Source organism: Ananas comosus, linkage group 4 (genome assembly GCF_001540865.1).
Source record: "Ananas comosus cultivar F153 linkage group 4, ASM154086v1, whole genome shotgun sequence".
Taxonomy (NCBI): Eukaryota; Viridiplantae; Streptophyta; class Magnoliopsida; order Poales; family Bromeliaceae; genus Ananas; species Ananas comosus.
Window position 1 is genome coordinate 2894713 of NC_033624.1, and position 27319 is coordinate 2922031.

Consider the following 27319-nt stretch of genomic DNA (forward strand, 5'->3'; position numbering starts at 1 on the left):
CATATGACGAATTCCGGGCTTACTTCGAAAATTTTGGTCCGATAACTAAAGCTTTTGTACCGATAGACAAGAACATCAACCGATCTCGGGGATTCGGATTCGTCACCTTCGAGACCGAGGAGTCGGCTCACGAAGTGTTGAAGAATCAATTTCATAAGATAAGGCCAGATAAAAAGGTCGAGGTCAAAAAGGCCATCCCTATGATAGAAGAAAACATACGATGCGACAACAACAACAACAACAACAACGACAATGGCGTCAGCAGCAGTAGCAACAACATCATTGATGGACACCAGGTTGTAAATTTCACTATTTCTTATTTATATAGCAACGAATTGTTTCACATTATTTTTACCTGCACTTTCGTTCACAAAATCATCATGTATATATATACCTTAAATTTAAACTTGAATTCCTTATACGCTTCCAAGAAGATTTCAAAAATTAATATATGAAATATTATACAACTTAAACAAATTGCGGCTATTGAAGCATAAAGATATTTCTCTTTTTTTTTGAGGAAAATATAAATATTTCTTAGTATGCATAGAAAAGAAAATTATGTTTGTTAATTATTTGCAATTATTTGGACTTTTAATCCATATTTTGATGCACAATCTTTCTCATTAAAGCACTCTTTCCGAATTTATATGTTAATTTATGTCAATTTATTTGTATGTCTAATATTGTGAAAAAGTATTTTTTTATAATATGCAATTTTTTATTGGTAAATATCTAGTTTGTTTGCTTTATTTAAGGCTTTATTTTAATGTAGATATATCCTCTAATATCATTATTATTTAGAGTAATATACAGATATTTTCTTTTAAAATTTTAAGATATTATATATGTGAACTATACCTGCTTCTCATATTTACATCATCATAATTTTCTTTTCAGGTTGATGTGAACGTTCCAAACGACAAAAAGATTTTCGTCGGCGGTTTACCAACAGATATCACAGATGACGAATTCTGGGCTTATTTCGAAAAGTTTGGCATGATAACCGATGCCTTTGTAGTGAAAGACAAGATTGATCTAGTGATAGACAAGAACATCTATCGACCTCGTGGCTTCGGATTCGTCACCTTCGAGACCAAGGAGTCGGCCAACGAAGTGTTGAAGAATCAGTTCCATGAGATGAGGCCGGGTAAGAAGGTCGAGGTCAAAAAGGCCATCCCATAGATAGAAGGAAACATATGATGCGACGACAACAACAACGACAATGGAATATTAATAATAATGGTGGGAAATATAATCCAGGAATACGGAAATTTCAGCCAGATGAAAATGGTAACGCATCTATTCATAAGGAGCTGTAAATGATCAATCTTGAGGTTACTGACGAAAGAGAAAAGAAAAAATCAGCAGAAAAAAAATGCAGACATGATGATATGGATGTTCATAAATAGAAACTTTCTTTTTCTTCAAAGAGAGGAATTTTTTATTCAAGTCTGAGTTTTACTTGATTTTCAGAAAACTGCCAAACTTTTCCAATGATCATTAATTACAATTCCTTCGTAAAACTTCTTGTTATTTAAGTCCGCTCATACAACCTTTTCATAGAATTTTAGAAAATTCAATTGTTCATTCAGAAACATAAGAGACAGTTTTCTGTTTTGTTGCTATAGGAACTTTGGGTCATGACAACAAAGCAAATATTTGAAGGTCTTAAAATTTTCTAAGTCATTTCCTATCAGATAATCCTTAAGACAATATGGTATTAGACTCAACTCTAAATCCCTTTAATTCAAACTACACCAAATCTGAGAGTTCCTAAGATTAATAGCCACCATATGCATTCAAAATGTTAGACCTTCAGACTATGATTCAGTATATTCAATCACTCATTTAAGAAATCCATAATATGATAAATTTTCAGGAAACTGGTTGTAGTTGCACTAACCCAAACATAGCAGGGTATGATGGTCACATGCACCCTGGTAATAATCTCATTAGTAGCCGCACAAACTTAAGTTTAGCAGTTACATGGCACTACAACAAAATTGTCTTTTAGCGGCAATTATCTCATAGATTAGCGACAATTATCTCATATAATGCAGTGGAAGAAACAAAGCAGTTGCGCATGCGAGTGCAGTTGATCAGAATTGTGCAAGTTAGATGAAAATCATGAGGCCAAATAAATTCATCAACAGTTCGAGATGATTAAAAAAAGGTAAGATGCATATGTATTTTGGATCCACAATTTACCTATCTGGTTTCACATGTTATAGACCGGAAAAGATTTTGTTTTAAAATTTGGAGATACACCAATAGATGATCAAAGCCTCACCATTCCAGTCGAACTAAACTTAACATAAGAGTTATTTCACTCTATAAAATTCTTCCATCCACATGTGACTCCAGTAGTAAATAAAACATCATAATTAGTGTACCATTAAATGAAAGAAATTTATGATTCCAGTCGAAGGGAGATGCAAGTGAAATTATTAATATTTTAAAATTTTGGTTTGCACCAGTTAGTCGCTCTTGTCAAACTATGATCCAGTGCCCAAACTAATTCGGTTCAACCTAGAATATCGAGCCGAATGTGAGTCGAACACGAGCCGGCTCGCTCATTTGCCAGCCCTAATTAGGAGGGACAACATCCTCTTTGATCATTTAACCACATCTAAGTTCAACATATTAGCTTAATTAAGAGCAGATAACTTACAAATGTAAATTGAACATGATTGATGAATGGATGGTGGAAAACAGATATTTATCTCTTCAAAAGTATTTGACGCTCTCAACTCGTTTAGAACCATATATTTTCACTGATATATAACAACACTGACAAATCAATATACAGCAAACCAAAATTCCAGTTGCTAGGTGTATATAATGGGTTTATTGAACATAGCATCAAAAGTTCGAAACAATTGAAAGATAAGAAAGTCCTTACATCATTCATTCCGTCGCCGCCGCCAAAGAAGTCCTCGAAAGGATTGCTAAATCCACCTTCAAATGGTCCACCTGGACCTGCTCCACCTCCTGAAGCAGCTTTTTCATATTGATCAGCACAACCTGTCACAATAACAATACTATAATATTTGAGATTAAGAAGGAAGCTTGACCATAGTAGCTTTACTTGATAAGGAGAAACTACAGTAGATAACTATACGACCTTAGTAGGTATTGCAGATAGGATAAAACCACTAACGACTCATAGTCGAATGCAGAAACCACTGAAGACATAATTGAATGCACAAGCATGCATGGGCGCACTGAGAGTCACAGACACAAACTAAGAGAGAGGACACATGCATTTGGTTGTTCTTAAGATAGGAAGGAAACTGGTTGTGGTAGAGATTATTTTGATTGATGCAAAATGTAAGAGGAGCACAAAGTTAAATGAAAACATCTATTCCCGAAAAAAATTAGTTAGTAAACAAACGCAGTCTCGACACTTTCATATCAAAGTCAAAGTCAAGAGCGAATGTGGGATTTAACACTTCTCATGCTTGAACATCAAAATTCTTTTCTTTTAAACACATCTTCCACTTAAGCACCATTAACTAAAAACATACTTTATTGTAGAATATAAAGGATTCATGTTTGCTAATATTTATGTTTTAGAAGTATTACATTACTAAGAATATTACTTTTAGACATGCTCCAGGATCTTCAGTTAGAGATTGTTAACAAGTAATCCTCTAGTTATTGCCAAATAGAACAGACAATGTTCCACTTACATCCTAACTAATCAAATCTTATACGAAAAGAAAATAATATTTTTTAAAAAAAATATCTTTCAACGACGCCGCTCTTTCCTGTGGGAAGAACCATCATTCTATCATGCAGAAAAAGAAACCCAGTGAGTACTAACTGAGAATACAACTAGATCACCAAGGAACATAAGGTTGCAAATAACAGTAAAAGCATATACAGCACCTGGTCATAGAAAGAACGTTTCTGCTCATCCTTCAATGTCTGCAAAAAGGCAATCAAGCCATCTCATTCTCTGCCAAAATAACTAAAGAACTCACAAAGGTGTTATTTTGTTTCCTGATCAAAGATAACTGTACCTCATAAGCTCGCTGGACTTCTTGGAACTTCCTTTCAGCATCAGCGTCACCTTTGTTTGTATCAGGATGAAGCTTCTTCGCAAGCTGCAAAGAGTATGGAGCGAGGAACAGGGCAAAAAGGACAAGGGCAATCAAATTTCCGGAAACAAGGGGGAAAAAAAATTGTATGCCATCCACTTGTTTTTTGAACCAGCAAAAGAAACATTGGTGTATGAAAGTATAAACAACACTATAGCCGGTATGGTCAGGCCACATCCATTCACATGAACCGTAGTGAACCCCTCATCAAACTCGTCGGCTATCGAAATGGCGAAAAGGGAGGCAAAGTATCGCCAAAGGAAGAATATGTTCTTACTAGTGAGACTAAATTCAATTGTTATCCATCCACAAAGCAGTAAAAAACCTTCAATCAGAATATGCCAGTCCTGATTAACATTAGAATGCACGATCAAATAACTTTATCAAACTGCATTTTTTGCACAATCATCATAATCAAAAATCAAAATGCCTTTTTAAGAAAGGCAGGCGAACGAGAAGTTCAAATACAATCTTCACAAACTTAACTGCACACGGAGACTATATACAAGTTTCTGAAGAGAGATGTTAAGACATGATTGTTTGCTCAAGTTTTGACTCAAGTGTCAACAAGTTCTCAAAAACCGCAGGACTTGCATTTTTGCTCACTCCAAGCACATCATAGTAATCTCTAGCCGATAATAGCCTACTTCCTGAACATAATGGAGCAGTTAAACTACGAATAATAGCACATATAGCTTGAAATCATCAAGCCAAAACCAAGCCGTACCATGAAACGACCTTTTTGATTATATATAAATTATGATATATTCCTCGATAGAGCGAGGATTCGAACCTAATAACTCTATAAACGAACAACAAACAGAAAAAGAAAAAGAAAAAAAAAGATCATAGAGCGAGGATTCGAACCTTGGTTCGGAAATCGACGGATCGGACCTCCGCCTTGTAAGCGGAGACGGCGATCTCCGCGAACGCGGCCTTGAGGGAGAGGGAGGCGTCGACCCGCACCCTGTTCTCGAAGGAGGCGCGGGGCACACCGGCGGCGGAGGCGTCGGCGAGCCGTGGCCGGCGAGGGCGGCGACGTCGTCCGCGGTGGCGCCGGCGCCGCCCGCGGGGGCGAGCACGGCGAGGTGCTCGTCGAGGGTGGGCCCCGCGTCCCCGCCGCAGCGAGGCTGAAGAGCGCGTGGAGGTGCGCGCGAGGTCGACGGCGATTTAGGAGGAGAGATCGGAGAGGTGAAGGAGAGGGGGAGAGCTCGATCGAGGTTGAGCTCCGCGTGGGAGGAGGCGCGAGCGGAATAGGGTTAGCGGGGGAGATGCGTTCGTGTGAGCCAATCAGGCTGTTTGGGTTTGAATTATGAGTTAGGTTAGGATTATATTCCTTGTCAAATAAATATATTTAATATAAAATTAACGGTTATTTAAAATAAATAATTGCCGCTAAATATAAGTCGGTAAAACTGTCCAATGATCGCTGCTATTAAATTATCACTAAAAGATAATTTTGTTGTAGTATGGGTTATTCTAGTGGTGAAAATAGTGATGCGTTTGTTTCGACGAAAGAAAGAATTAGTCGAAATACTAATGCAGCAGAAGTAGAAGCAGAAGCAGCAAATAAAGCTTGTGGCGACAATGAAGAGCGCGCGAAGGCTCTGACAGTTGAAGGATAAATAACTTACTAGTATGACATTTACTTTTTCGAATGTTACTTTTTCAACTTTTTATTCTTTTGGTGGTCATGCGCGAGACATGCTTATAATCTACTTGGCCATATTGTCATAGCTTCATATTAAATATTTTGCAATATGATATTAATTTAATTGAATAGTAGTGCCATTCAATATTAATTACTTCCAAAATTAAAATTTACGGTCAATTTAAAAATGCTATACGAGGGGTTCTATATATTTTTTAAGTTTTTAGGGTTTAGATAGTTTTATCTTTTTGGAGTATGAATAAATAAGGTAAAATTAGATATTTAAAGAGGTTTAATATATAGTAATTGAATAAAAAAGGTTTGAGTTAATTTATACGGTAATTGCGATCTTGTTCAAATTATTATATTTTAATATTATGCTTAGTTTCATTATGCTCAACTAGTTTTTGATGATTTAAGCGTATCTATATTATTTATACATAAATGCATACATAAATATAAATTAGCAAGATGTTTTGTTAAGATATTTAATTAGATAAAATTCTTATAGTTATAAAAGTGAAGTTTTCATTCTTATTTTTGACCCCTCTAACCAAATATTTTGCATTTTCATTTGTATCCCGCAGATTTTAAAACATTCCTTCAAATTTCATCAGAAATGACTGATACTAGTGTATAGCTAGTGATATTATAATCTCATAAGATCTATTGCAATTAAAGATTGTCCTCTTTAATTTTTGTCAAATTCTCTTATACTTGGTAATCAATATCTAGACAGTTTGATTATTTCCAATTAAGGTAGTCGAAATCATTTAAATGCTTGCTCATCAATCAATCGTATCATTTCTTGCGAAGTTCTACTTGTTCTTGTATTTTGGCAATTCCTACAGCTTCTAAAAGTCTCAGATTATCTATATATTAATCTAAGATCTAAATAAAGGAGTTTTGAAATTTGGCTAGAGGAGGCTGCTCCCTTTACTTTTCACTGTAGATCCGGATCCTGAAACTGAAATTGATCTCTGCACCTATTGGAAAGATTCGGCTCTTCCTTCTACAGGTTGTGTTTTCATTTGTCCATTGAATAATTTTTTTTGTCGATCATGCTGTAATTCTATTTGTTGAGCATTTTCGATTCGTTAGTGTTTCTTTTGGTCAGAGTTTTTCGAATTTTCGGAGGATTTTACATTTGCATCCCTACAAAATGTTCTATGGTAAGCAACAAATGTACCCTTCAAAATCCTGAGCTTTCATATACAGCACTTTGCAAATGCTGTTTGTTTGTTAGTATTCTTATCCCTAGCTGGGGACTGCATGGGAAAATTAGCTTTACGTCGGAAAAAAGTTTGTTAGAAAAAATACTTTTGATTTCGAGTTCTAGAAAAAATACTGTTGGTTGCTCTTTATGCTAAAACATTTTCAGCAGATAAATCTTCAATTTAAGTACTTAAATACTTGAAAGTAATCTAATGTAAGGGTGTGTTTGGTTCTGCCCGTTTACACGCTAAAATCGGAATCGGAATCGGAATGATTCAAATACTTGAAAGTAATCCAATGAGATAATAATTCATTCCGATTCCGCTTCTAGCTTATTCTAATTTCGCTAAGTAGGATTAAAGCAGATATTAACACCAGCCGCCATCGATACACACCTAGCACGATTGATTGAGGATTTAATAGTTAAAGTCTTGCAAGAAAAATTTGTTACTGGACTGAGTAATTATTACACTTGTGTAAATTGGACAAAAATTTAGTTGAAGTATGCAAAAAAATATGTTTTAAATCTTAGGCTAGAAGTCCAACAAACAAACTCAAAAGAAATTAAAGAGAGAAAAAGCTACTCATGCCAAAAAAATCAAAATAAATTTTTTTGGTAGGAACTAAACTAAAATATAGCCAGAAGCTTAGAAAGTACACTGTTGAGATAAAAAAAGAAATACACCTATTTGCAAAATCAGGATAGTTCATGGACTAGCCACGCATTTCACTCTTGTAAATACAACCCAAACGACCTCTCCCGCCAAAAATAAGACTCAAATTAACGACCTCTCCTCCTCCGACCAAATCCTCTCTCTCTCTCTCTCTCTCTCTCTCTCTCTCTCTCTCTCTCCTTTAATTCTTGTTTGCTTCTCTAGATCTTCTTTCTAGTAGCGGACATGGAGGAGGCCTCTTCCTCTTCCTCTTCCTCTTCCTCTTCCTCGTCTCCATCTCCTCGAGCGGCGCCTTGGATGCAAATCGCCGTCCGGGGGGTTCCGCTTTCCGCGAGCGAGGAGGACCTCAAGAACCACTTCGGGCGGTATGGCCAGGTACTGGCGGTGTTGGAGGATGCGCACGGGGAGCCGCAGGATTCAGACGACAAGCAAGCATTCATTTTCTTCGCCGATTCAGCCTCCGCGATGCGAGCCTCAGCTAGCCGGGAGAAGAACAACCACATCATCCTCGGAAAACTGGTCCTCCTCTATATATTTCTCTTTTCGCCATTAATTATAATTAATCTTCCGATCAAATAATTTCATATATAGTTTCTTTTCTCTGTCTGTCTCTCTCTCTCTTTTGTTCTCTCTTGTCTATGTACACGATTGTGTGACTCAAAAATTGTATATGTGTTGGTTACGGTATTTATATTATGCTCTTTGTAACGTTTTTCTGTAAATTTGATTCAATTACTATTCTTGATCACTACACTCATATTGAGTTAAGTATATGATCCCTAGTTTCTATTGCATAGGCATGCGTATCAAGAACGTTTATATGGGTAATTTTTTTTTAAAAAAAACGATTCCATCTTTATTTTTTTTTATTTGACAGTAACATTATATGCTAATCAAGCATTAACTCGTGGCCGATCTTCTTTTTTTTTTTTTTCCTGTTAGTTTTTGTTACATCTTCTTTTGATCTGTGCTATTTTCAGGTTGAGGTAAGTAGGTTTAGCATTTGGCTTCAACAGAGGAGGATCGAGGTATATAATTTGCCGCCCGGTACGACGAGCAGCCAATTTAGAGCCTATTTTGAGGAATTTGGCACTGTGACGGAAGCAGTCGTTGGACCCGACGGTTCAGGNTATTTGTATTGGACACGGTGAACCATTCACCGTGTCCAATACAAAAATCTTGTATTGAACACGGTGAATGGTTCACCGTGTTCAACTTATACAATTGGCCCAGCCCCGCCCGCGTGGCTCTGACGTGGCGCTGACGGGGCGGGGCCAGGGCCATTTTTGCAAATAATTTTTACACAGGGCTATTTTCGAAAATAAATTTTTTTATGGGGCTATTTGCAAAAAAAACCCTTGAAATAAAGAGTATAGGGACCAATTTGCAATACCAGGATAGTTCATGGACTAGCCACGCATTTCACTCTTGTAAATACAACCCAAACGACCTCTCCCGCCAAAAATAAGACTCAAATTAACGACCTCTCCTCCTCCGACCAAATCCTCTCTCTCTCTCTCTCTCTCTCTCTCTCTCTCTCTCTCTCTCCTTTAATTCTTGTTTGCTTCTCTAGATCTTCTTTCTAGTAGCGGACATGGAGGAGGCCTCTTCCTCTTCCTCTTCCTCTTCCTCTTCCTCGTGTGCATCTCCTCGAGCGGCGCCTTGGATGCAAATCGCCGTCCGGGGGGTTCCGCTTTCCGCGAGCGAGGAGGACCTCAAGAACCACTTCGGGCGGTATGGCCAGGTACTGGCGGTGGTGGAGGATGCGCACGGGGAGCCGCAGGATTCAGACGACAAGCAAGCATTCATTTTCTTCGCCGATTCAGCCTCCGCGATGCGAGCCTCAGCTAGCCGGGAGAAGAACAACCACATCATCCTCGGAAAACTGGTCCTCCTCTATATATTTCTCTTTTCGCCATTAATTATAATTAATCTCTCGATCAAATAATTTCATATATAGTTTCTTTTCTCTCTCTCTCTCTCTCTCTCTCTCTTTTTGTTGTTGTTATCTCTTGTCTACGTATACGATTGTGTGACTCAAAATTGTATATGTGTTGGTTACGGTATTTATATTAATGCTCTTTGTAATGTTTTTCTGTAAAGTTGATTCAATTACTATTCTTGATCACTACACTCATATTAAGTATACGATCTCTAGTTTCTATTGCATAGGCATGCGTATCAAGAACATTTATATGGGTATTTAAAAAAAAAAAAAATCCATCTTTATTTTTTTTTATTCGACAGTAACATTATATGCTAATCAAGAATTAACTCGTGTCCGATCCTTTTTTTTTTTTTTTCTTTTAGTTTTTGTTACATCTGCTTTTGATCTGTGCTATTTTCAGGTTGAGGTAAGTAGGTTTAGCATTTGGCTTCAACAGAGGAGGATCGAGGCATATAATTTGCCGCCCGGTACGACGAGCAGCCAATTTAGAGCCTATTTTGAGGAATTTGGCACGGTGACGGAAGCAGCCGTTGGGCCCGACGGTTCGGGCTATGTTGTCTTCAAATGGGATGAATCGCTGCGGAAAGTGTTGAGGAAGAAGTTACATCTTTTCTACACCACGGAGGAAGCTTTTCTGGTCGCAAATGCAGCTCAGCACGAGTCGGCAGGCGCTACCGGCAGCGCTGCTCCGTATGCCTGTGGTGTTGCATATATACCAACAAGGCCACTGTATACTGATTCGACACCTATTGCTACTACTCCGTATGATGCTCTTTATACGCCTTCCTACAATCAGCCAATGATTGCTATTCCGCATGCATACAGTGCTCCTACCCCTCCATTTGATACTCCTTATACGTCTTCCTACAATCGGCCAATAAGTGTTACTATATATGCATATGGTGCTCTTTCTATTAGTCCATACGGTGTTCCTGCTACATCTTTCTATAATTGGCCGACAACTACAACTCCATATATATTCAGTGCTCCTTCTCTATTGAGTACTCTTTATACACCTTCCTATAATTGGCCGGCAAGTGCTATTCCGCATGCATACAGTGCTCCTACCATTCCATTCAGTACTCCTACGTCTTCCTACAATCGGCCAATAAGTGTTATTACATATGCGTATGGTGCTCCTTCTATTAGTCCATATGGTATTCCTTCTACATCTTTCTATAATCGGCCGACAACTACGACTCCATATGTATCCAGTGCTCCTACTCCTCCTTTGGGTACTCTTTATACGCCTTCCCATAATCGGCCGACAAGTGCTATTCCGCATGCATACAGTGAAGCGCATTCGAAGACACCACAAATTGAAGACACTGCGGTGGCGCACCGAGCCCTCAATCTGGATGAGAAGGATAACAACAACATTGATGGCCACAAGGTCCTAAATTTCACTACTTAATTCATATTTATATAGCACTTGTTAAGTATTGTTTCACATTATTTTACTTGCACCTTGTTCGCAAATTCCTCATGTATATATACCTTAAAAATTAAATTTGAATTCCTTATATACTTTCTACGAAATTCCAAATATTTATATATAAAATATTGCGCAAATTAAACAAATTGCGACTATTGAAGCATACGATATCTTACATGTAGGCGATAAAAATATATGATTTATGTTTTATATAACACTTTTTTTCTTTTTTTAGTATGCATAGAAAAGAAAATTATGTTTGCTATTTGCATTTATTGGGACTTCTAATCCATATTTTGCTGCGCAATTTTTCTCATTAAAGTACTATTTTCGAATTTGCATGTTAATTTATGTCAATTTATTTGTATGCCTAATATTGTGAAAAAGTATTTTTTTATAATATACAGCTTTTTATTGGTAAATATCTAGTTTGTTTGCTTTATTTAAGGCTTTATTTTAATGTAGATATATCGTCTAATATCATTATTGCTTAGACCAGTATACAAATATTTTCTTTTAAAATTTTAAGATATTACATATGCGAACTATACCTGGTTTTCATATTTATATTATCATATTTTTCTTTTCAGGTTGATGTGAAACAGGCCGAACTTAAAGAAAACGCCAACGTTTCAAACGATAAAAAGATTTTCGTCGGCGGTTTACCAAAAGATATCACAGATGACGAATTCCGGGCTTATTTCGAAAAGTTTGGTCCGATAACTAATGCTCTTATACGGACAGACAAGAACAACAGCCGACCTCGGGGCTTCGGATTCGTCACCTTCGAGACCGAGGAGTCAGCCGACGAAGTGTTGAAGAATCAGGTCCATGAGATGAGGCCGGATAAGAAGGTCGAGGTCAAAAAGGCCATCCCTAAGATAGAAGGAAACATACAATGCGACAACAACAACAACGACAATGGCGTCAGCGGTAGCAACAACAATAATATTAATAATAATGGTAGGAAATATAATCCAGGAATAAGAAAATTTCCGCCAGATGAAAATGGTAGCGCATCTATTCATAGGGAGCTGTAAACGACAAATCTTGAGGTTTATGACGAAAGAGAAAAGAAAAATCAGCAGAAAAAAAAAATGCAGACATGATGATACTGATGTTCATAAATAGAAACGTTCTTTTTCTTCAAAGAGAGGAAAATTTTATTCAAGTCTGAGTTTTACTTGATTTTCAGAAAACTGCCAACTTTTCCAATGATCATTAATTACAATTCCTTCGTAAAACTTCTTATTATTTAAGTCCGCTCATACAACCTTTTCATAGAATCTTAGAAAATTCAATTGTTCATTCAGAAACATAAGAGACAGTTTTCTGTTTGTTGCCATAGGAACTTTGGGTCATGACGACAAAGCAAATATTTGAAGGTCTTAAAATTTTCTTTCTGCTAAGTCATTTCCTAGCTATCAGATAATCGTTAAGACAATATGGTATTAGACTCAACTCTAAATCCCTTTAATTCAAACTACACCAAATCTAAGAGTTCCTAAGATTAATAGCCACCATATGCATTCAAAATGTTAGACCTTCAGACTATGATTCAGTATATTCAATCACTCATTTAAGAAATCCATAGTATGATAAATTTTCAGGAAACTGGTTGTAGTTGCACTAACCAAAACATAACAGGATATGATGGTCACATGCACCCTGGTAATAATCTCATTAGTAGCCGCACAAACTTAAAGTTTAGCAGTTACATGGGTTATTCTAGTGGTGGAAATAGTGGTGCATTTGTTTCCGCGAACTAAGGAGTTAATCGAAATACTAATGCAGCAGAAGCAGAAGCAGCAACAGAAGCAGAAGGAGCAAATAAAGCTTGTGGCGACAATGAAGAGCGCTCAAAGGCTCGACAGTTGAAGGATAAATAACTTACTGGTATGACATTTACTTTTCCGAATGTTACTTTTTCAACTTTTTATTCTTTTGGTTGTCATGCGCGAGACATGCTTATAATCTACTTGGCCATATTGGCATAACTTCATATTAAATATTTCGTAATATGATATTGATTTAATTGAATAAGTGCCATTCAATGTTAATTTCCTCCAAAATTAAACTTACGGTCAATTTAAAAATGCTATACGAGGGGTTCTCTACATTTTTTAAGTTTTTAGGGTTTAGATAGTTTTATCTTTTTGAGTATGAATAAGGTAAAGTTAGATATTTAAAGAGGTTTAATAGTAGTAGAATAAAAAAGGATTGAGTTTATACGGTAATTGCGATCTTGTTCAAATTATTATCTTTTAATATTATATTTAGTTTCATTATGCTCTGCTAGTTTTTGATGATTTAAGCTTATCTATATTATTTACACATAAATGCATGCATAAATGTAAGTTAGCAAGTTGTTTTGTTAAGGTATTTAATTATCATTCATATTTTTGACCCCTCTAACCAGGTATTTTGCATTTTCATTTGAACCCCGCACCTAATGTGTCACTTGATTTCAAAAATCCCTTCAAATTCCATCAGAAATGACTGATACTAGTGTATAGCTAGTGACATTATAATCTCATAAGATTGCAATTGAAGATTCTCCTCCTCTTTAATTTTGGTCAAATTCTCTTATACTTGGTAATCAATATCTAGACAGTTAGATCATTTCCAATTAAGGTAGTCGAATATCATCTAAACGCTTGCTCATCAATCAATCGTATCATTTCTTGCGAAGTTCTACTTGTTCTCGTAATTTGGCAATTCCTATAGCTTCCTAAAAGTCTCAGATTATCTATATATTAATCTAAGATCTAAATGAAGGAGTTTTGGAATTTGGCTACAGGTGGCTGCTCCCTTTACTTTTCGCTGTAGATCTGGATCCTGAAGCTGAAATTGATCTCTGCACCTGTCGCAAAGATTTGGCTCTTTTTTCTACAGCTTGTGTTTTCATTTGTCCATTGAACAATTTTTTCGTTGATCGTGCTGTAATTTTGTTTGTTGAGTATTTGCAATTCGTTAGTGTTTCTTTTGGTCAGAGTGTTTTCGAATTTTCGGAGGATTTTACAATTGCATCCTACAAAATGTTCTATGGTAAGCGACAAAATGTACCCTTCAAAATCATGAGTTTTCATATACAGCACTTTGCAAATGTTGTTTGTTTTTTAGTATCCTTATCCCTAGCTGGGGACTGCATGGGAAAATTAGTTTTACGTCGGAAAGAAAGTTTGTTAGAAAGAGTACTTTTGATTTCGAGTTCTAGAAAAAATACTGTTGGTTGCTCTTTATGCTTAAACATTTCAGCGGATGAATCTTTAATTTAAATACTTAAATACTTGAAAGTAATCCAATGTAAGGCTGTGTTTGGTTCCGCCCCTTTACACGCTAGGATCGGAATTGGAATCGGAATGATTCAAATAATTGAAAGTAATCCAATGAGATAATGATTCATTCCGATTCCGCTTCCAGCTTATTCTAATTTCGCTAAGTAGGATTAAAGCAGATATTAATACTAGCTGCCACCGATACGCATCTAGCACAATTGATTGAGGATTGAATAGTTAAAGCTTTAAATGAGAAATTTTAAGTCATAAACAGGAAGAGAAATTTATCTTCAAGTGCTGATCAAACAGGAATAATAAATAAGAATAATAAAACAACTAACCTTCCCTGTCCCTGGTGGTCCATAAAGCAAAACGCCTGATCGCTTGCGCAATCCAGATGAAAATAAATGTTTGTGCATGAGAGGCAACTAAAACATCACGCAATTAAGAGATATTAACAAAATATGCGTTAAAATCAAACAAAACCAATATTATACCTACACACAATAAAATACAGATACTATCAGCAATAGGCTTCCATAAAATAACTGAAAAAAAAAAACTGAAAAAGAAAGAAAGGCCATACTTTTGGGGTACCAAGTGTAGAAGCATTTCTTTTCTTTGATCGTTCCAAAGCTCTTGAAAAATCTTCCCTTCCTAAGTGCTTGGTTTCATACTTATCAACACCATTGTTATCTTCAATGGGCATAGAGCTTGTACTACTAATCTTCCAGATGATCTCCTGACTTTCCCAGCTGCTGAGCAACGACAGGAATTTCGAAGCTACCAGGAACACCGACCACCTACAGAACAAAATTAAACTGTTCATTATGATTCCAAAAACCAAAGGAGCAAATTACTATAAACTTGAAATATAAAATCGAAAGTAATAATGCTTCCTAATTAATCAACTTGGATGAAGGCTTACACAGACATTCTTTAGATTAGATGTATTAAGAGTAAATTAAATAACTTGTATGGTGCTTTGCACCCAAGGTCCCAAGCACAAGTAGATTTGATCTTCATCTAATCTTCCTAAAACAATTAAACTACAGAAACAGCAAGGCACAAAATAAAAGGCCAAGTTATCTTCAATCTCAACCCTGCCCCAAGAAAACCTGATCCATTCTGCATGCACAATCGATCTCTAATCCATATATTTTTACATAAATTGCTAGCAAATGGTTGTCTATGGAACAGACCATCCAAACTTTGCATACCATTCCCTCTTTTGGCCATATTCGTAACATAAAACATAATAGACCAACTAATTCTGCCTTCCCAATCAAGCTAAAGAATCTTTATTGTACAAGGAACAAAATCTTCATAGCTCAAGGTGAAGAAAAATAAAAAAGCATAAACTATTAAGAACAAATGTTAAGATATGCTTACAACATTCAAAGAAAAACAGTAATAGAAGCAGAGAACGAAGAGCAAAATAAATAGTTGAAGAAAAAAGCAGCAGCATTAGCATTAGCATACCTTAGACTTACACATATAGAAACAAAAACAGTTGTAGAAGTAAAATTATACATATAGAGGAACAACAACAGCATTAACACATATCAGAACTGACAGCAATTTGAAGTACAATTACCTTTGTTCCAAGAATTAGAAATTGATTAAGTGAAATGGACAAATCTGATTCAAAGCATTTCGCAGCAATTTGAAGAATTTTGTTGTGTAACATGCAGTGTGACGTACCAGAACATGTGGAATCGTCCCAAAATGTCCCAAAAGGAGAAGTAGAAAAGCAAAGAAAACAAAGGTACAATGACTATCATTCTTACGACAATTCATAGAAAGTATTGAGGGTATCAACCACATTTCATTGGCACTTTTCTATACATGATCTGAACAGATTCACTTCACTTCACTTAAGGTACAATATCTGAACAGATTCACTTATGATCTTCATAGGCAGCATCAGACAATTTTCAAAAGAGAAGAAAGGTTTCGTGGTGACAAATTTCCCAACTCCTTTCATGCGCTTTAACTTCTAACTCTACACACGGAAGGAACCCGACTTTAAAGAACATCATACATGATAAACCATACCAACCTCGATCAGGGAGGTGTGTGGAATCCCTACTGCGACAGCTGGCCTTCGCGAGTTACGCCTTTCTAAGCATGTCCATAGCCTAGCCCTAGATACATGGAGATGTAAGAAGAATCTGATGCAGGAAACTTAAATGAGCCTCTGACATTGGCAGGCAAACATCTTTTACATATGCATGTAATGCTAATATTTTAGAGTCCTCTGTGGTAGAACAGTATCAACCCAATTCTTTAAAGAATTAAAAGTTTCTTATAATGCTAAATGAAACCATTAGTTGCGTCCAAAAAAGGAATTTATGAAGCACACGCATATACGATTATATATCAGTTGCAACTAAAAGACTATTGAAATCATGCTACCTTGAGATACTTGTTCTTGCTGTAAACAACTCTCCATCGTCTGAAGATTTGGCCTTCCGTTCTTTTCGGTCCTTAATCTGCTTTTCAAGAGAAATTAAGGTAGGATGATGCAAAAAAAAAAAAGGATTATAAATAGCACCAAGGAAGAAAATGATATTTACCTTCCTTATGTTGGTTAGCAGTTTCATATGTTCTTCAGGCATAACTGCTTTAACAGCATCCAAACCACATTTCCTGATCAGCAGCTCAAGAAGCAACTTGATCTAGATATAACATACAGAATGAATGCCATAGTGAGTTAAAATAATACCCTTTTTTATATTTTGATCCCAACACACCCCCCCCCGTGCGATATAGTTGATGGATGTACATCTAGAAAGCAGTTTTCATTAAGGATAAAACTTTTGATTTGCACAAATCACAGAACTAAAAATCATGTTCGCATGTTTGAACTATATGCAGAAAAGAGAAAGGCACCTTGGCTTTAAAGTGATTCTTCGTATCATCTTGCCACTTGAACAATCCCTCGACCATGTCAGGTGCTCTTGCAACCCTTTAGCTTTGGATTTGGCCATCAGAACTTTTATAAAACCTAAATTAGCCTTTATTAGAAATCACAAAATGTCAGTCAAAGAAAATGGTAAAAAGGGTGCACTACACCACACACTACACTAGAGAGTTAAAAAAANACAAAAAAAAAAAAAAAAAACCAAGTTACTCATTATGGATCAAAGATTCAAACAACTAGCAAATGAGAATAAGATAGATTTTTCCAGGATATAAAGACAACAAAAAGCATTACTACTAAATATGCTATTAAGAGACAGCAAATCTTTGCCCCATAGTAACATACCGCAAAACCTTCAGAGAATTAGCAGCTTACCTCCTTTAAAGATAGCAATATTTCTGTGAGAAAGGAGCTAACAATGTCCCTCTTCCTTTGTTTGAATGAATCCTATAAACAACAAAGCAGATTTCTAATTAAAGTCTACTTAATATGCTCGAATCACCATATACCCGAATCACCAACATCAAAGGAGAGTCAATCTTTTTCTTTTTTTTTCTTTTTTCTTTTCCCATAAAATATGTTTTGCCAGCTGAACGATTCCTCCCACAATGATCACATGCATGTGAATGTGAAATAGTCAAAGGCGATTAAAAATTAAACATTTTAAAGAGATGTATGCCCAACACTGGTTCAGATAGCAACCAGAAACCAATTTACGACCAGAATTACATGATCAACATTGGCAAAGCACACCCATATTCACTGGTGCTTGCTCAATTCAATGAGTTTGATTAACCGATGTTGATCAGACAACCTTGATTGAGCCTTCCTACCAAATTTCAAAACCAGTTTACTGTACAACATTTTCTAAATCATAAGTAAGCCTTAAAATACGATGGCATGCAACTTGGTCATGATGTCGGATTGTTGACGCTAATTATTAATTCCAAAAGTTCAAGCTGTTAAAAATATACAATCAATTCATTTCAAGCGTACAACGCTTACGGATCTCGATTGTGATTCGATCCAATCAATCCCGCGCTACTTCGAATATGACTCGACCTAACTCACTCTTATGCTATTTCGAATATGACTCAGTCCAACCTAATCTTTCACCACATAGCAAAACAACTGGCCCATTTAAGTCAACATATGAGACTTAGGCCAACTTATCAAGGGTCACCACGAGCTAGTAGAGAAATTGCCAAAAAAATTCCACCGGTATGCTATTAGGAAATGGGTTTAAAATCATCAAAAAAAAAAAAAGAAGAAGAAGAAGATAGGGAATTTTTGTTACAAAATGAGATATTTGCGATGATTCCGAAAAAAAAAATCCTATTCAGACAGATGAGAAACATCTAATTATGAATTACTTTGCAATTTTTAAACAAACCTCCTCATAATTTTCGAGCTGGACAAGGTGTCAATTTGCATTGAACTGGAATCATCAATCTGCTTTGACTTTATTGCTTCTTGAGTCACCTCCAATAGTTCCTTCATGGTATCCACGAAGAATTTCTTGATTACCTTGTTGTCTGATATCGAAGCAATCTCATGGATGGTGGACTAGAAAAATTTAAAGAAAGAAAAATGTTATGTCCTTCTTGTAGAATCAGCAAATTCAAAAACTAGAATAAAGTATTTAAGAAGTATAAATTCTAAAGAATTCCAGTATCTCCAGGAGCATTTAGTAGCTGGGAGCTTCATGACAAAGTATGCAAAAAGAAATAACTTATTTTCACAGTAGTCCAATTAAGAGAAGCAGAAGCACTATATCAATACACTCTCAATAACTTATTTTCACAGTAGAATCGGAGCACTATATTATAGCTTCTGCTTTCCTGCAGTATAATTCAGAAGCACCAAATTAGAATTTCCGCTTTGCAAGTTCAAAATCTTAATTCTGCTTCCCTCTGCATCATTTTAGAGATTACTGTTACTGCAAGCAGAAGCAAAAGTAAGCAAAAGTAAGTTCAAACACGCTCTACACACTACAACAAGCTCAAACAAGCCCTAAACACAGCTCTAGAGAAGCAACATCTCAAATTACTCCCAAATATGGCATGCTCTACCACACGTCGACTCCAACATAGTCCCCAAATTGAATCCATCCAATATCCATGGTAATAATAGAGTAATAAGCTAATAACCATCGAGAAAACAAGTAAAAATCAAGTATTCGCCATGATTCTTCATCGTTGACACAGAGAAACGCCCTAAATCGATCGAATTGGGATAACTAATCAAGTTTAAACTGCGTAATCATCATGACGATCGAATTAAAAAGGGTTTACTTATCAAATTCTAAAAGAGAGAGAGAGAGAGAGAGAGAGAGAGAGAGAGAGAGAGAGAGAAAGAGGAGAAGGGGCAAAAGGGAGCTCACATCGAATGCTTTGATGGCTTCGAGAAGGTTCTGGAACTTCTCTGCTTCGTGAGCGCAAGCGTAAACGCGAAATTCGTCGATTCAGTTTATGGTGAACGCGAAATTCCGCAGGAACCTAGATGCCACCACCGAGAGCTTCCTCAGCCACTCGTCCGCCGCCGAGAGCTCCTCCGCCGGAGACGACGACGCCGATGATGCCGCCACCTCCGCCGCCGCCGATAGGGATTCGAGCTTAGAGAGGGAGGAGAGGGGAGAGGTGAAGGAGAGGGGGAGAGCGAGAGGGGGAAGGGAGAGAAGAGAGGGTGTTCGTGTGAGATGGACAGGTTGGGTGCGGGTTCGGGTTAGGGTTAGGGTTAGTAGGGTTAGTAGTATTGGATTCAAAATAAATATATTTAATATAAATTATTAGTCAGTAAAATATACAATTAGATAATAAGTAACAGTGACTTTTTGATAATCATCGCTATTAAATTGTCACTAAAACTCAATTTTGTTGTAATGAATTTAAGTCTAGCAAGAAAAATTTGTTATTAGATTGAGTAATTATTATACTAGTGTAAGTTGGATAAAAATTTAGTTGATGTATGCAAAAAAAAATATATTTTAAATCTTAGGCTAGAACTTAGCTAAAAATGTGAATCAATAGAGATTCGAACTTGGGTCTCGAATATCAACCACCAAGCCTTTTGCCATTTCCTCTCGAATACCATCTAAAGTTAGAATTTTTATTTGGTTAACACTTAAGAAACGCCTACCTTCGTTTGACAACTTACTCAAAAGATGATAGTCCGGGAATCAACGGTGCGTGATATGCAACAATGATGTTGAGACTATTGATCATCTTCTTGTTGGATGCGTAATCAGCAAATTTTTAATATTCAACATCCTAGAAGGTAGGCACATCCCGTGGCCTGGGATGGATGTCGGGATATCTCGGAACTTCTGGTTAGGGACCACCCCCGAGGGACAACAGTGAGGGATCTAACCAGGATCGCAACCTGCTGGTGGATGATCTGGCGGAAAAGAAAGGACATAATTTTTAAGAACCATTTATTTGACCCTTTTGTGACAGTTAGACGAATCCGGGAAGTGAGCCAAAAATGGATTGAGTTTTGCTGCTTTTAGCTACTTGATCTCGAGTGAGGAGTAGTAGTAATTTTTCTACGACTTTTTCTTTTTGCTTTTATTGGTATTTTCTGTTTTGTTTACCTTTAATATTTTCCGAGGCCATATTGCCTCCACCCCTGTAGCCAAATTCATTCACTAAAGGGCCGTTTGGTTGCATGCAGTTGCAACTATACTGCAATTATAACTACATGTAAATACAAATTTCGCTTTTGGTTTGATGTATTTAACTCCAACTGCTGCAGTAAGAACTGCAAGAGGAGGCCCAAATGCAGCAGTTCGAACTACGTCCAAATTAGCCGCAATTCCAATTACAGCAGTTGAAGAGAGTAATTTATATAAAAGGTATGCTTACCTCCTCAATATTTTTTAAACAAAAATTATTTTTCTTTTTGACATTTGAGGTAATCTCACCATCATATATATAAAATGATAAAATTTTAAAAATTATTTTTCAACTACATGCAACCAAACAAATTATTTATACTTACAGCGTTTTCTACTACATCCAACCAAATAAGATTCATATAGTTGTAACTGTTGTATTTCTAACTACATGCATCTCTAACTACACTGTATTTATAATTACATTTAACCAAACGGCCCCTAAATGAATGAAGCGGATAGCGTGCTATATTTTTTTCAAAAAAAAAAAATCTTAGGCTAGAAGTCCAACAAACAAACTCAAAAAAATTAAAATGAGAAAAAAGCTACTCATGCCAAAAAAAAAAATCAAAATAAAATTTTTTAGTAGGAACTAAACTAAAATAAATCCAGAAGCTTAGAAAGTACACGGTTGAGATAAAAAAAAAAAAAAATACAGGGACCTATTTGCAAAATCAGGATAGTTCATGGACTAGCCACGCATTTCACTCTTGTAAATACAACCCAAACGACCTCTCCCGCCAAAAATATGACTCAAATTAACGACCTCTCCTCCTCCGACCAAATCCTCTCTCTCTCTCTCTCTCTCTCTCTCTCTCTCTCCTTTAATTCTTGTTTGCTTCTCTAGATCTTCTTTCAGTAGCGGACATATGGAGGAGGCCTCTTCCTCTCCCTCTTCCTCTTCCTCTTCCTCGTGTGCATCTCCTCGGGCGGTGCCTTGGATGCAGATCGCCGTCCGGGGGGTTTCGCTTTCCGTGAGCGATGACGACCTCAAGAACCACTTCGGGCGGTATGGCGAGGTAGAGATGGTGGAGGATCTGCACTGGAAGCTGCAGGATTCAGACGGCAAGCAAGCATTCGTTTTCTTCGCCGATGATGCATCCGCGAAGCGAGCCTCAGCTAGCCGGGAGAAGAACAACCACATCATCCTCGGAAAACTGGTCCTCCTCTATATATTTCTCTTTTCGCCATTAATTATAATTAATCTCTCGAACAAATAATTTCATATATAGTTTCTTTTCTCTCTCTTTTTTGTTTTATTATCTCTTGTCTATGTATACGATTGTGTGACTCAAAATTGTATATGTTGGTTACGGTATTTATAATATTAACGATCATGTAATTTATATAATTTGCTTTTTGTAATGTCTTTCTATAAATTTGATTCAATTACTATTCTTGATCACTGCACTCATATTGAGTTAAGTACATAATCTCCTGTTTCTATTGCATAGGCATGCATATATATCAAGACTCGTGTGATCTGATTTTCTTTTCTTTTTTTTTCTTTTATTTTTTGTTACATCTTCTTTTGATCTTTTTGCTATTTTCAGGTTGAGGTAAGTAGGTTTAGCATTTGGCTTCAACAGAGGAGGATCGAGGTATATAATTTGTCCCCCGGTACGACGAGCAGCGCATTTAGAGCCTATTTTGAGGAATTTGGCACGGTGACGGAAGCAGTCGTTGGGCCCGACGGTTCGGGCTATGTTGTCTTCAAATGGGACGAATCGCTGCGCAAAGTGTTGAGGAAGAAGTTACATCTTTTCTATGGCACGGAGCTGAAGGTTAGGAGAGAATCTCCGTGGTCTGAAGCTTTTCTGGTCGCAAATGCAGCTCAGCACGAGCCGGCAGGCGCTACCAGCAGCGCTACTCCGTATGCCCGTGGTGTTGCATATATACCAACAAGGCCAGTGTATACTGATTCGACACGTATTGCTACTACTCCGTACGATGCTCTTTATACGCCTTCCTACAATCAGCCAACAACTACTATTCCGCATGCATACACTGCCCCTACCACTCCATTCGGCACTCCTTATGCGTCTTCCTACAATCGGCCAATAAGCGTTACTACATATGAGTATGGTGCTCCTTCTATTAGTCCACACGGTGTTTCTTCTACATCTTTCTATAATCGGCCAACAACTGCGACTCCACATGTATCCAGTGCTCCTACTTCTCCATTCGGTACTCCTACGGGTTCCTACTATCGGCCGATCGGTGCTACTACATATGCATATGGTGCTCCTCCTATTAGTCCATACAGTGCTCCTTATACAACTTCCGATAATCGACTGATAAGTGCTACTCCATATGCAAACAGTGCTCCTACTATTCCATATCATGCTCCGTACACGCCTTCCTACTACAATCAGCCGATAAGTACTACTCCATATGCATACGGTGCTCCTTCTACTACACTTCCCTTATACAATCCGTTGAATACTACTCAATACGCGTATGATGCTCCGTAAACATTAGTGGTGCTCCATTTTTCTAGGATGCTACTGCTCATAGCTATGTAAACTAGTTCTAGACCTAGCTATGGGTATGTGATCCTGGAAGCGCTGGTTGCAGAAGCAGAAGCAGAAGCAGAAGCAGAAGCCACTGCATGGCACAGTATGGAGAGTGAGATGTAGAAATGAGAGGCACACGATGTTGCATGATTTGGATTTTAGAAAAATGAAATAGTAAGATCAATTTTGTGCATAGAGATATTCAGTAATAAAGAAGAGTTCAACTTGAAACTTTTTTTTTTCTTTTGCCTTCTTTTTTTTTGAAGATAGGCTTTAATTGACACAGTTAAATCTCTATACCATGTAAATAAGAAATTGTAGCCATGTAATACGTACAAAAGGGTTTCGATACATATGATCGCACGAAATTAATGGATTTGGATTAAATATTTTAGTTTTACAGCTCGATTTGTAAGATAGAAGTAATTAATCATGCTTATTTTTGGAAGAGATTAACAGGTTAATTTTGACCAAATACTTTAGCTAGCGTTCTCTTAAAATTAGACTAAGATAAAAACAAGACTATACACTGAGTGCGAAAGTACGTACTAGCAGCTTTCCTATCTTAACTTTAAATTTAAATTAAATTAAATTAAATTAACTTATAGATATAGACAAAAAGAATATATATATAATTATATCTATATTATATATAAAAGCGTATAAGAATGAAGAGGAGATTAAAAAAAAATAAAAGAATATTTACTTTGAATGATTAATCTATATCTATATCTATCTATATCTATATCTATCTATATCTATATCTATATCTATACTATATATAAAAGCGTATAGAAATTCTGACAATGACAGACGGATATAAAAACGTATAGAAATTCTGACAATGACAGACGGAATTAAAAAAAGTATAAAAGAATATTTTCTATATTTTCTACGAATGGATATGATCACTTAATTAAAAAATGTTCAAATAAGAACGAACTGTTGTGATTAATCTATTAAAAAATAGCTTTAACGGGTAAGAACGGTATGATCACATAATTAAAGAAATCTCAAAATATATATATATATATATATATATACCCCTTATAAGAAGAACAAAAAAAATTTAAAGAAATATCTATCTATTCTTACAAAAAAATTATCTAATTAATATTGACAAACAAAGATAATTNAAGAAATCTAAAAAAAACAAGAAGAATATTCCCCATATATATATATATATATATATACCTCTAGCTTTTATATCTATAGCTGAGTGTAAGTGCAAATGCGCGTAACAATTATTTTAATTTATTTCAAATTAATAAAATTTATAAATCATATTTATCAACTAATTTAGAATAAAATTTGTATTTTAAAATTTAATTTTGATCTATTATATAATTAAAAATTATTAATTATTAATTTAAATTTGATATCGAAAATTAAAAATTAAATCTAAATCATAATTTAAACTCAAATTTAAATTTTAATGTAAAATAGATAGATCAAAGTACTATATTTTAATAGATTGATTAACTCTTCGTTTTTAATTGATCACAACCGTTCATAGGATTGAGTTTATAGATACTAAGAATGCTATCTTTTAACAAATTGATCATCACTGTTTATTTTTAATTAATACAAAAACACTATTTTTTAACAAATTGATCATAATCATTTGTTCTTTTTTAATATTTTTTTTAATAAACTGATCATATCCGTTTAGGAGAATAGATATATAGATATAGATATAGATATATCTAAAATATCTCAGATTAATCTTTTTCACAAAATCTCGAAATCTATATTGTTAAGATACTTATTCGGTTAGAAACTCAGATCTATATATCTATTCTCCTAAAGAATGGAAAAAAAAAAGGAGAAATTTCTAATCATATATTGTTTTCAATAAATAGTTACCCGCTTTATTAATTTTTTTTCGCATGCATAAATAAAATAAAAAGTACGAACAAAAACAAACCCAACTTCCTTCCTCCGTGCTAAAATCCTTCTATTCCCTCCTCGATCTCTTCCCGCCATTAGAAAGCAAAAAAGAAAAAAAAAAAAAAAAAAGAAAAACCCAAATTTATTCCCCTAATTAAACCTAGTTTGTTTTTGGCTCTTTGTCTCTCTCTATCAATCTTTCTTTCTTGGCTTTTGGTACATTCATGGGAGAAGCCTCCTCCTCTTCCTCTCCGGCGGCGGCTCCAGCTACGGTGCCGGGGAAGATCTTCGTCGGCGGAATCTCGCCGGACACGGATGAGGCGGCGCTCAAGGAGCACTTCGAGCGCTACGGCAAGGTAGAGAGGGCAGTGGTGGTGCGCGATTGGAGCACCGGCAATTCGCGGGGTTTCGGGTTCGTCACCTTCGCCGACGACTCCGCCGACGCCGCGATATCGGCCTCCGACGAGCGCGAGAAGGATCGCTACATCATCGACGGCAAAAAGGTGTTTTTTTTTTTTTTTTTTTGAAAAAAATATATTATATACTACAATTCGAAGTAAGGATAGGCAAAGAAAAATTTTGAAACTATTAATTCTAGCTGATAAATTTTATTCATAATTTGTTAAATCAAAAGGAGAAATATTATGAATTTTTTTCATCATTAATTTGTTTTCTGCAGGTTGATGTGAAACGAGCCATACCAAAGGAACATCTGCATGGAGAGTCAAGTAGGAGTAATTCTTGTAGTAGAGGCCAAAACTCCAAAGGAAAGAAGATCTTTGTTGGTGGTCTACCAAAGAGAATTACGGACGGCGAATTCAGGGAATATTTCGAGAAGTTTGGCGTCGTAACGGACTCGATCGTGATGCACAAGCACGATCACGATCACGCCGAAAGGACTCCTAGAGGGTTTGGCTTCGTGACCTTCGCTTCGGAGGAGTCGGCCCGCGAGGCATTGAAGGATCAATTCCGCGACTTGCACGGTAAGAAAATTGAGATCAAGAGAGCAGTGCCCAAGATAGTAGACAACAACTCTAATCCTTCACCGACGCGCCGCGGTAACGATGATGCTAGTAATAATAACAATGTTAGGTGCAATTCAGTACCAACGCCTTTTCATAACTTCAATGCCCACTCGTATGCGCCTTACTACCCGATAAACAGCATGGCTAATCCTAATTACTCACAACTATTTACGTATTATGGTCCCTGCTGTGTTGACAATAATGTTTATAATTTGCAACCATATACGCATTACTACTTTCCCTATGATGATGCATACGGTAGATGCTACGGATCGCCGCCATATGCGATAGATTATTCTGCTCGGTACTATCCTTGGCAGTATTGGGGGGATGAAGGCATGATTCGAAGTGATACTTACATGATGGAAGAAATGATGCGGCAAAATATGAATCTGCATGGCCCAGTGGGTGATTTTAGTGTGGATAATAATGCTACCAGTAGGGCAGTTGATTGTTTTAATAATGAAGGAAGCAATGAAGCTGCACCGCGTGTGCCGACGACGGAATCTGAAGCAGCAGCAGCAGCAGCAGCAGCAGAAGCAGAAGGAGAAGCAGAATCCGCCAGTGCTGCCAGATAGCAAGCGAAAAGTTCTTGGCCAAACAATCAATAACTTAACTGTTCGATACGGTACTTGATTTTTTTTCTCGCTCACTTGTTTTATCCATATGATTTAATTTCGTTCTATATATTTTTCTTTATGTAAATATTCAAAAGTTTGAATAAGTGTACTTCTCTCTAGTTTAAGATATTCAAACATGTTTTTTTTTTTATTTATTTTTGTTTGATATATAACATCATTTATGCCTATCTTGAAGTGTAATTCATTTTGTTATAAAATCCATCTAACAAAAATATTTACTATTGAGAGCAGGATGCTGCAGTTACATCAATCTAGAGGGTCAAAGGATAAAACTCTACAGCCTCATCACAATTTTTGGATTAGTTGCAACATTGCTTCTTCTTTTTTTTTTTTTTTTTTTT

The 27319-nt window shown here is 36.3% G+C and overlaps 2 protein-coding genes and 1 long non-coding RNA gene across 7 annotated transcripts; 1 reads left to right on the plus strand and 2 right to left on the minus strand.

Annotated features, from left to right (window-relative positions):
• LOC109708962 (peroxisome biogenesis protein 6-like) lies at window positions 169-19942 on the minus strand. Of its 5 annotated transcripts, none has more exons than XM_020230941.1 (9): window positions 19617-19940; window positions 18627-18799; window positions 17609-17680; window positions 17203-17327; window positions 16887-16988; window positions 16726-16802; window positions 14894-15110; window positions 14649-14735; window positions 169-198 (listed from the first exon to the last, which is right to left on the minus strand). In XM_020230941.1, the coding sequence occupies exons 4-9, from the start codon at window positions 17257-17259 to the stop codon at window positions 184-186; spliced, it is 555 nt and encodes a 184-aa protein (XP_020086530.1). In that variant the 5' UTR covers window positions 17260-17327; window positions 17609-17680; window positions 18627-18799; window positions 19617-19940; the 3' UTR covers window positions 169-183. The 5 variants fall into 5 exon arrangements, with proteins under 5 accessions (XP_020086530.1, XP_020086528.1, XP_020086527.1 ...); XM_020230939.1 differs by lacking the exon at window positions 169-198 and adding an exon at window positions 9005-9493 and having other exon boundaries at window positions 17203-17317; window positions 19617-19942; XM_020230938.1 differs by lacking the exon at window positions 169-198 and adding an exon at window positions 9005-9493 and having other exon boundaries at window positions 19617-19941.
• On the minus strand, window positions 2700-5411 carry LOC109708964. Its single transcript, XR_002215852.1, has 4 exons — window positions 4974-5411; window positions 4029-4112; window positions 3895-3933; window positions 2700-3027 (listed from the first exon to the last, which is right to left on the minus strand). It is a non-coding gene; the product is annotated as an uncharacterized LOC109708964 (long non-coding RNA).
• Window positions 25537-26915, plus strand: LOC109708752 (RNA-binding protein 1-like). Its single transcript, XM_020230572.1, has 2 exons — window positions 25537-25815; window positions 25992-26915. Exons 1-2 carry the CDS (start codon window positions 25537-25539, stop codon window positions 26913-26915), a joined length of 1203 nt encoding a protein of 400 aa, XP_020086161.1.

Excerpts from the sequence above, each read along its gene's own strand:
- LOC109708962 (XM_020230939.1), bottom strand. The coding sequence starts at position 17,259 with ATGGTCGAGGGATTGTTCAAGTGGCAAGATGATACGAAGAATCACTTT. Across the intron at positions 16,989-17,202 it reads AGAATCACTTTAAAGCCAAG|ATCAAGTTGCTTCTTGAGCT; the intron begins GTGCCTTTCTCT and ends TGTTATATCTAG. Across the intron at positions 16,803-16,886 it reads TGCTAACCAACATAAGGAAG|ATTAAGGACCGAAAAGAACG; the intron begins GTAAATATCATT and ends CTTGAAAAGCAG.
- LOC109708752 (XM_020230572.1), top strand. The coding sequence starts at position 25,537 with ATGGGAGAAGCCTCCTCCTCTTCCTCTCCGGCGGCGGCTCCAGCTACG. Across the intron at positions 25,816-25,991 it reads ACATCATCGACGGCAAAAAG|GTTGATGTGAAACGAGCCAT; the intron begins GTGTTTTTTTTT and ends TGTTTTCTGCAG.